The following is a 10,861-nucleotide window of genomic DNA, read 5'->3' as shown; positions in this document are numbered from 1 at the left end:
CAACGCAAGCATGCTACCCTAAAATTTTGGTAAATTTAGATTACAGCTCATTACTGTAAAAAAAAAGATACTAAGTTACTTGTAAAGTTTAATATAGAATCAAGAAAAAAGAAACATTCATAAGTCATTGTAAAAATTATGAATAGAAAAATTGATACAAAAATATTTCTTTAAAACTCTTAGAAAAGTCGTAAAAATATCACTCAATACAATAAGCTAAACAAATTCAGTAAATGCTGTAACAAAAGGAGAAACAACAAAAATAAATGATAACATGAAGATCAGAGGTGCAAATATTTATAAATTAAAAGTGATTGAAGATGAAAAATAAATTTGTAGAAGGAATGATTTTAAAACCATTTTATCAATATGGTTTTGTTAGAAGCAAATGCATACAATTTCGGACACACAAACAATTGATCTTGATATATGCACAGCATCTAGACACACACTTAATCTTTGCATGATAGTAAAAAAGCTGAATGATATGTGATTTTTGTAAATACTCCAAATCAGAAATTGTTCAAAAGCTATTTGTACACTCCATGTGATAAAACTACATTTTAATGCATGTGTAAATAACTGCACTTAACATGTAAATAACTATACATACATATGCAAGAGATGTGTAAACAACTACACAAACATGCAAGAGATGTTTAAATAACTACACAAACATATGTAAGAGATGTGTAAATAACTACACAAGCATATGTAAGAGATGTGTAAATAACACATGCATATGCAAGAGATGTGTAAATAACTACACAAACATGCAAGAAATGTGTAAATAACTACACAAGCATATGTAAGAAATGTGTAAGTAACTACACATGCATATGCAAGAGATGTTTAAATAACTACACAAACATATGTAAGAGATGTGTAAATAACTACACAAACATATGTAAGAGATGTGTAAATAACTACACAAGCATATGTAAGAAATGTGTACATAACTACATATGCATATGCAAGAGGTGTGTAAATAACTACACAAACATATGCAAGAGATATGTAAATAACTACACAAACAATAGCTGGCATTTTGTAAATATCAACACAAACATACATGTATGCAGGTGTGTAAGTAACTACACAACTATGAAAATATATGGAGTAGATATGTGAAAGTAACTACACCTACATGTGAAGTAAGAACATGTCTGTCTATAATTAAAATGGTTATCGCAGTATTGCAAAAAATATCAAAAGTACATGTATCTATCATTCTATAAAATAAGGAAAAAAACAATTTTTCCCTAACACAGCTTGTTGGAGAAATAAAGTTTTAAGCAAACACTACACAATCATTACAATTAATAAATTTGTGCTGTGGCACCATGTGTTATAGAGATCCATACACTTTTACTCGACTTTCTGTCTAAACATCAGGAAAATGCTTCTTACTGGCCCCTTCTTGTCCCTTAGTTACTGAAGTGTTTGAGTCACATGCTCCATAATCAACTGATGGTATGACAAATTATGGAAAGATTTCATGGAGATCCTTTTACTCCCTAGATGGTTCAAGTCAAAACTCCAAAATCAATCTGAGCCTTTGTTTTACAATGTGTCACCTTTTTAGAGATTAATGCACTTATATTCTAGTTATTTTTCACTAATACCAAATGTTTACAGACACGGAATGACGACAACAACGACAGCCCCATACCAGAATATGTTCACAATTTTTTTTCCTGTTAAAAACGACAAAACAAAATTACAAACTGTTGCTACAAATGTTTTATTTGAACAGTAAAACCTAAAAAAATATAAAGTATATTTGTAGCTGACAAATTTTCATTAACAACTCTAAAACAAGCTAAGATTGACTCTATTATGACATTTTTGTTATTGCAGATTACCCGTTGTATCATTTTTAACTAGTAAATGTTTTGTCAATATAAGATTCTCGTAGATAATAAATTACTATCATATTCTGATTTATACTAAAGATAAAATATGCCAATTTGACAAGCATTACCAGTAATCACTTTTTATCTTTTAAGATTCTTGCTAAAATGACCTAGATGAAGAATATAAATTTCCTTCATTAATAGTTATAATTGCGAAAAGATATGTCAAAAGGTAATACATATTACACTGACCCATATCAGAATTCATTGTATCAGTATTCCAGATCAGTTTTACCAAACAGAATTATTGGCTAATTAATTAAACCAAAACAATTCAAAAGAAGGGAAAACAAGCTATGATAATTTTTCTCGACATTCACTTCTGCTGTATTTAAACACATAAATAGTATACATCTTTATTTGTAAATCCTTGTAGCAATTTGTAAGGGGTATGAGAGGAGAACCACAGAACAAATAAGACTTATTTTCCCTTAAAAAATAAATTGAAACTGAAGAAGAACTTCAACACCATTAAAGCAGAAAATAGATATGGAAAGAAGCTAAAATGAGATACAACCGATCAGTAGTGTAGCATAATGAGACACAAGGAGTTACAACTGAACAACAATGTAACATTATGGCAACATCTAATACAAAGTGCAGTCAAATTGGTGGTCATTACAAATGTTTTCATCTTCACAATAGAAGCCATTTATAACTGAGAAATGGGGGACTACCAAAAAGGCCAAAAACCCAGACTGAACAGACCAATCGTAAAATATTTAACCTTGCATTGTAACACATTTAACCTCAAACTGTATCATATATAACCTTGAACATTAACATATTTAACCTTGAACAGTAACATATTTAACCTCAAACTGTAACATATTTAACCTTGAACAGTAACATATTTAACCTCTATCTGTAACATATTCAACCTCTAACAATAACATATTTAACCTTGAACAGTAACATATTTCACTTCAACTGTAACATATTTAAACTTGAATTGTAATAATTTTAGGCCTACACTATAAAATATTTAACTTGGAACTGTAACATATTTATCCTCAAACTGTAACATATTTAACCTCTATCTGTAACATATTTAACCTTGAACTGAAACATATTTAATCTCAAACTGTAACATATTCAACCTTGAACTGAAACATATTTAACCTTGAACTTAAATATATTTATCCTCAAACTGTAACATATTCAACCTTGAACTGTAACTTACTCAACCTTAACATTTATCAATAAATAAACAATACTATTTACATTATGGACAATCTAAATTTAAGGTTATTTTAATTGGTCTTGTTGCCTTTTATCTCCTCTGCCTTAGCAATCATTTGCTGCTCCAGTTTCAGGCGTCGTTCCTTCTTGGTGTAGGTCTCATAGTAAAAGTTTGTGAACAAGACAATGTGAGATAAATCATAAACAATAAGAGCCCACTGGAATTTGTTAGGGAAACCACAGTTTAGATGGATAGCATAACCTGTATGGAACATAATCCACCAGAACTGAGCCTAAAAATGTAAAGATGTACAGATTTAAATATCTATGTATAATTGCAAAATTATACACTTTAGAGTCAAGAAATATATAAAACAATACATATATGAACAAATTTCAAAGCAAAATTCAACAGAATACAGAAACTGAAAAATCACTAATATGAACTTGTCCAACTTGGGTCGGATGTCCTCAGTTCTAATGAACCTTTCCTCGTTTGTCTACCCCGGACTTGACTTTTTATAAGCAACTCGGTGGGTGTTTCTAGAAAAGCAGAGGACGCTAACCCTACAGGTGCACCTGGTCCATGCTCCCAGTTTTTAGTGGAGTCTGAGTTGCTCATTTACTTTTGTTACTTTGTATGTATGATTTTAGTTACTTTGTGTTCCTTGTAGTGGATGTCTGTTTTCCATGTCTGGTCTTTGTCCCTGGATTACATTCTTTTGATTACCACTATAACGTTGGTTCCCTTGATTACTCTTTGAAGAAGATCCCAACATGACAATATACTGTGAAAGTACTTTTATTCATGGATACCAATTTTGTTGATAAGGAAAGAAACACAAGTTCATGGATTCTTGAATTCATGGTTTTAATGTTTTCAGTATATACATCAATGGGAATCTCTTATTCATTGGGAAATAACTTTCATGGTTTCGCCTACCCACAAAACCATGAAAATTGGTACCCCATGAACAATAGTACTTTCACAGTAACTTATATAAAGATTTCATGATAAGAAATATGTCAATATTCCAGGAAGTTTTGTTAATTAGTTACAAGCATTGAGGCTCGGCGATTTTTATAGAGGAAGAAGCCCTTATAATGTTAAACCTAAAGCATTTAACCTATGACCTACAAACCACTGAGGGTCATAGTTCAGTCTCACTAGAAGTTTAAGATAACTCAGCCAACAGACAAATTGTCCCAAGTCTACAAGGACCTAGAATGTAACTCAACTTCTAATAAGTGACATATCTACCGATACACTTTAGATTATAACCCCTCCCCTTTCAGGTTACATCTGCTTCATATTTATACATCAAGTTCTTTTATCAAAATTAATTATGATTTAACTTATGCAGGGAAAAATTCACCCTACCGTAATATGGAGTTCCTATATCTGTTATCAAAGCTTACTATGATTGCTTCTTAGGTTCAGTTTAAGTAGACACAGAATAGCCTAAATACATCATGAACTGTTACTTTTAAATGACATTAGTTCACAATATATTTAGGCAATTCCAGTTTAGTTCACAATATATTTAGGCAATTCCAGTTTGGTACATGATATATTTAGGCAATTCCAGTTTTGTGCATGATATATTTAGGCAATTCCAGTTTAGTTCACTTTTAAGTCAAATAATTACATACAGCATGAATGTAAGCTTGAATGCCCAGATGGCCATCAATGATTGTTTTCACAGTAATAAATTATCTCCCTTTAACACTGCTACCTACCAGTTGGAGTGTTGTCATATATTTCTTCCACCAGAGATATTTTTGCATCTGTGGTCCAAGTGATGCAAGGAAATAGTATGTGTACATTAGCACATGGATGAAGCTGTTAATACTGGCACATAGGTAGGCTGTTCAAGAAAGTTTCAAATATTAAATCTGTCTGACATTATATTTATTAAATACATTTAACATATTGATTTTAGTGGTTCCAGTTTTTCACAGACTCTGTCAAGTGAACATATTTGAAGGTATAAACTTTTACAGTTTTGAAAAAAAAATGTTTTATAGCTATAAAATTACATTAGTAAAATAATTGATTTTTTGGAAATTATTTTACATTTGCATTTATCCATCACAAAATAGCGAATATCAGTACACTGCGAAAATTATTATATTGGCAGTAAATCATTTCTTCTTAACTTTAAAATTTTACTAAATTTGTGTTATTCATGATGTTTTGTCCTTTTTTGGTTTTGTTTTCATCTGTGGATAACAATTATCATGTTCACCCGTCTAACCATTATTTCATTGCTTTTCCTTTGTGGTACCATTTATAGTCCACATAATGTTCAACAATACTCAGATTAATTTGAATTTATTTAAAGTTTTTATAAAGCTATACATAAACAGCAAATCTTCTTTATAGATGTAAATTTTTCAATCTGAACTACTCAACCATTTCTGCTAACTGAAAAAACCTCAGAAGCAGAAAGGAGAATTTCTTCTTGAAAAATTTGCCAGAATTGTAGTCATACACGACTTAAAATGCTTCTAACCACCAGCCCTGATGCTAAAAAATTTGGCTAGATATCACTAGAAATAAAGAATAACTCTGTCAAGAATTTTTGGCGTGAAGTGAGGAGCTAGGTAAAGAAGTAATGGTAAAAATTTCAACCAGTAAAACTAGAATTTTAGAATCAGATCAGTCAAGTTCCGAACAGATTCTTCCGTCCGAGGTTATTTTTTTGTGTAACTAGAAAGGCTGAGAAGTCCAGATCGGTAAATTTTTATTGCCCAAGAAAAAAAAGTTGTATTTTTCTCTATTTAGTCTAAATCTTTAAATGATACTACATCTACCAAACAATATATGGCAAAAATGTCTTATTTTAAAAATTCAACTTAGCTATTGTGCAATTGATAACATGGTAGATCCAAAAGGGGGCAGATGGCCTTGCCCCCCTCTTTTATGTTCAGAATTATTGATTTGGAGCATCCCCAATAGGGCAACTAATGGGTGCTCTTTTGAAAATTCCTGGATTAGCTACTGGATATGACCAATTAGATTAGAATTGTTCATGCTAGTTAAGTATCACTGACCTTCACCACCGGGGGCAGCAAACACACCGATCCACCAGATTGCAGGCATTGTCGAATGGTGATAAACATGAAGAAAGGTCACCTGATTGTTCTTCTTCCGTAAGATGAAGAAAACCTGTAAAATAATATAAAGTTTACAACAGAAAATAATATGAATATGACGTAACTATGGATGTTTTTTTTTTTTTATTTTAACCAGATTTTCTGCCTTCCCTTTACATGGTACTTCCTAGAAAATCCACTCTCTGTCTGCTTTAAAAAATAAAACATTTATATCTAAATTATGTACGTCATTTCTGACAGAATGATTTTGAGCCATGCATTTTTTTCAGACCTCTTACATACTTAAGAAGCTCTGTCCCTAATATCTATTTATGACCACAGGCACTTGCTTTAAGATTTATTTTTCATATTGATACTATGCATGAATAAACATAATCTTGAAACAGGTGCCTGTGAATGGCTGTGATTTAGACTGTGACTGAAAAATAGTTTTCAGTGTATCAAATTGCATACACATGATGGTCAGACTCCATTTTGAAGTGATAAGACTATTGATCTCTTTCTTCATCATGTTTAACGCAAATAGTTAAATTAAAAAAAAAGTGTTCCACATTTTTGTATTTGTAATACATATATTTAGTGTAAGTCTGATTCAAATACACCTGGGAATTGCAGGTGTGTTAGCACTTATAAAACAAATTTGAAATCTCAATTTCCAATAGAGGTTACTCTCACAATATTAGCCAATCATCTTTGATTTTCAGTTCTGTCAGAAAGATTCACCATTTGTGCTTACAAACCAAATTCTGAAGATAACTGCCACAATATTAACAAGTCACTATTGAATTTCAATTGTCTGAGAAATATTAAATAATAACAATATTTATTAAGTCCATTCATATCAGTTTCAATGTGTTTTGAACTTGATCAAACCGTTTGTTTGTTTGTTTGTTTGTTTGTTTGTTGGGGCTTAACGTCCGAGCAGCAATATTTCAGCTATATTCAGACAATGAACATGAAGTTGATGATAAAATGAACATGAAATGATGATGAAATGAAAAAAATGATCAAACCAAACAATTGCCTTAAGGAGGGTAAGGGACACAACTCTTAAAAATCATTGGAACATTGTATTCACCATTTTACAACAATCTTATGAAAGCATCTAATTAACTTGGATTAATTTTATTCTGCTTCAAACAAAAGCTTGAGAGGCTTTGGTAAAATTGAATATGATGCAAACATATCACTGATTTCATGAGTTGTGTCCCTTACCCTAGGTCTACCTCCTTAAATAAATGAAAACTCATCTAAAAGGGGTTCAGTTGACAGGTTTTACTGTACATGTAAAACTACTAGTAATACTTACTGTGTCCATCAGTTCAATGCTTTTCGAGAAATAGAACCACCACACAGCTTTAGCTAGCTGAAAAGTAAAGGAAAAATATTTGAGAATAGTTGTAAAAAAACATGAGTTATCTCCCTTCACATAATTTATGTCTATTGAAAAATCAACATAATACACTTTCTTTATAACTGTTTCTGTGTATACTTGAAAGATTTTTTAAAATAATTTCATCAAGTGTAAAGATACTAGACAGTATATAAGTATTTCATTATTTAATTGAGATACTGTAAGCATCATTTCAACTTTTTATCATTGCTTGGTACATACTTTTCAAAATAATTTGCCATTGGAATTTACACCATCTAAAATTTCTGGCAAGATATCTATTATGATTATGGTATAAAGACTTACCCTTGTGGCATCAGGATCATCAGAATGATCTATAGGTGCACAGAATTTGTTCACTTTTGGATTCAACCACGCTGATACGAAGAACTGAAAAGCAATCACATCTTATTTAACTACCAAATAGTCATACATAATTCTATTTTCTAATTATAGATTTCAATGTTTTTCTGTATTTACACTGTTAAATTTATCAATGTATTTGAATAACTAACTTTACATGTGCATTAGTGTGTCTAACTCCATTCATTATTAAAGACTGCTTTGGGATTTTTAACTTACACACATGACCTTACTCAATACTCTATATGTGTACCATCCAGAAATCAAGTTTTTTTTAAATAAAAATCTGGTTACTCTTTAATAAAGTCAGTGTGTTTAGGCCAGGCTTAAAATTATTTCTGTATGCCATAGCCTGAGTGCTAAAAAAGATTAGGATGGTAAGTAGGTAATTTTGTTCTCTTCTAAATCATTCCAAGTCTGAACTATATATTTTTAAATGTGTACTGTGAAAGTACTATTGTTCGTGGGGTACCAATTTTCATGGTTTTTGTGGGTGAGTCAGACCATGAAATTTGGTTCCCAACAAAAAGCTGATTTCCATTGATGTGTGTATTGAAAATCTCAAAACCACGAATTCAAGAATCAACGAACTTGTGTATTTTCTCTAATCCATGAAAATTGGCATCCACAAATTAAGGTACTTTTACATGTATTATACAAATGCAGTAGCACCACAAATATTAATAATTTTGTTTTTTTATGTTGTAACAACCATCAATAAAGCCAAAATAGCTCTTGCAGTGAAGAAAAAAGTACTTATGTCATCATGAAAATAAAAATCCGGGAGTCAGAAATAAAAAAAAGAAAATACAAGATTGAAAATATTCTACCTCATAAAATATATAAGCATTAAGTAGCACCAAACAAAAGTTATAAATCTGTAAGACAAGCTTCAGATCAAAAGCTTCTCTCTTCTTCATCCACCGCAAGCCTTTATGAACAAATGTTAGATATGCCATGACAATGAATATTGTTGGTATGGGTGATGTAACCATGAACCAATTCTGGGTCCGTACATCTGAAATACAATTAACATCACAGTGCAGTATCTGATTCCAACATTTTATTAAGGAGATAGACCTGGGGTAAGGAACATAACTCTAGAAATCAGTAATATTTTTGCATCATATTCAATTTCATCAAAGCCTATCAAGATTTTATTTGAAACAGAATGAAATAAATCCAAGTTACTTTTATGCTTCGATGAGATTGATGTAAAATGCTTTACACAATGTCGTTCCAATGATTTGTAAGAGTTACCGTATGTTCCTTACCCATGTCTATCTCCTTAAATAATTATCCAGATAAGATCATGCAAAAGGTGATTTATGGGTGGAAAGTCTACATATTTTTATTTTTGAATTTTGTTTAAAATTCTATAGTTAACAGAAAGTAACCTGTGGCTTTTCATATGTACTGGTAAGCCTTGTTCTTAAGATATAAAAATTTTATAGAATGTATAGTCAAATTCATAATTAAGGGAGATAACTACGTAATTTGAAATACAACAGACACTATTGGATTTTTCATGTTAATTATTTCCTAAGAACTAACAGATTGAGTAATTATACATTCTATCACATAAACCCATAAAACAACTTAAAAACAAAAATTAAAATGTGCAGCCTTTTTTGGAGTGTATCACATGGTACAGAATATGCATTTTTCATACAAAGACAGGTACTTAAGAACTTTACCATAGAAATTGAGACTGGTGATATACCTTTTATTTGTTTTTGTCATGCTAAATCAGTCTCTTGCTATTTCTGCACACTGGTAAATCTTACTACTAATTTTCACAGTTTGTTGTCATTGACTTATTTTTTTTTATTTCACCATTTAAGTCCTTAACAACCAGCATTGAATTTTTATAGCTAGTAGGTTTTCAAATATACTGAACAGTCAAATGGAAGAATCCTCATTTATTTAATTATTGATTTTAAAAATAACTTAGCCTTCAAATATTTCAATACTCCATTGTAGAATTATTCCATTTCTTATCAAAATAATACTGTGTTTTGTAAAATATATAAAATAAATCATTACCTACAATGTAGTAGTTCTATTTAGAATGAAGTAACACTTATAAATATGCAATCATACTTACCACCCATCTTGATTCTCCAAACCTCTTCATAATCATAGAAAAAAGACGACAAACTCATGGTGCTGGTTGTCTGAAAAAAAAAAAACAGTTAAGGTATTACCCAGTATGTCAGTTCAATGAAAATTGGATATATTGTAAAAAAAAAATAATTTGTGAACTAACAGGTTTTGAGAAATAGAGTTTGTGGGCACAAAATCTAAAACAAACAGACAAACAATGTGCATATTTTTAATTTTGTATAGGTATTTATTATCTACTAATGATGTTCATAGAAATTTTTTTCTAAACGAAAACCTTAAAAACTGTACGCATATACAGTCATGAACTTTAATTTTTCTAGTGTAGTTATCACTGTATGAAGTTGTGCATTACAAACTCATTTAATAGTCCTTATTCCTAACTCTGACTTTGTTTCTCAGAATTTTAAATAAAGGGATGTTACTCTTCAAAACAACAGATTTGTTTACTGTCAATTTTGAGCGATGGATAGCTGCAGACTTCAAAATCAAATATTTGATTTATTGGGGCTGAGTTACTTGGACACTTTCAAATAACAATATTTCAAACCATGTAGGTGCTTACGAAATGAAAAATGTTTACTGTTTTTCATTTCCCCAATGAGACCGAAAACCAGGTAATCATGTGTTGGTGGATTCAACCTTTAAAAAAAATTCCTAAAATGGCTTGCAATCAGTAAATATGAAAAAAGGACTATAGGTAAATATGCCTTTTTGTAAACATTTCGTTAATAATGGGTTAAGACTTCTGTCAAGTCATCTA

At 30.7% G+C, this 10,861-nt stretch overlaps 1 protein-coding gene across 2 annotated transcripts in view; it reads right to left on the bottom strand.

Annotated features, from left to right (window-relative positions):
• Positions 1-75: 75 nt before the first annotated feature.
• Positions 76-10,861, bottom strand: part of LOC148610437 (very long chain fatty acid elongase 4-like) — an 11,433-nt gene continuing 647 nt past the window's right edge. For both annotated transcript variants that reach the window (XM_088543311.1, XM_088543312.1), the window contains exons 2-8: positions 10,082-10,151; positions 8,805-8,992; positions 7,918-8,001; positions 7,528-7,584; positions 6,156-6,270; positions 4,839-4,966; positions 76-3,391 (exon numbers count right to left, since the gene is read on the bottom strand). In XM_088543311.1, coding sequence (XP_088399437.1) covers positions 3,170-3,391; positions 4,839-4,966; positions 6,156-6,270; positions 7,528-7,584; positions 7,918-8,001; positions 8,805-8,992; positions 10,082-10,139 — 852 coding nt within the window. In that variant the 5' untranslated portion in view covers positions 10,140-10,151 and the 3' untranslated portion in view covers positions 76-3,169. The remainder of the gene's footprint in view (positions 3,392-4,838; positions 4,967-6,155; positions 6,271-7,527; positions 7,585-7,917; positions 8,002-8,804; positions 8,993-10,081; positions 10,152-10,861) is intronic.

The sequence above is a fragment of the Perna viridis genome, chromosome 8, assembly GCF_037379345.1.
Source record: "Perna viridis isolate PV_CMFRI_1.1 ecotype Kerala chromosome 8, ASM3737934v1, whole genome shotgun sequence".
NCBI lineage: Eukaryota > Metazoa > Mollusca > Bivalvia > Mytilida > Mytilidae > Perna > Perna viridis.
This window is presented reverse-complemented; position numbering and strand designations above follow the sequence as displayed.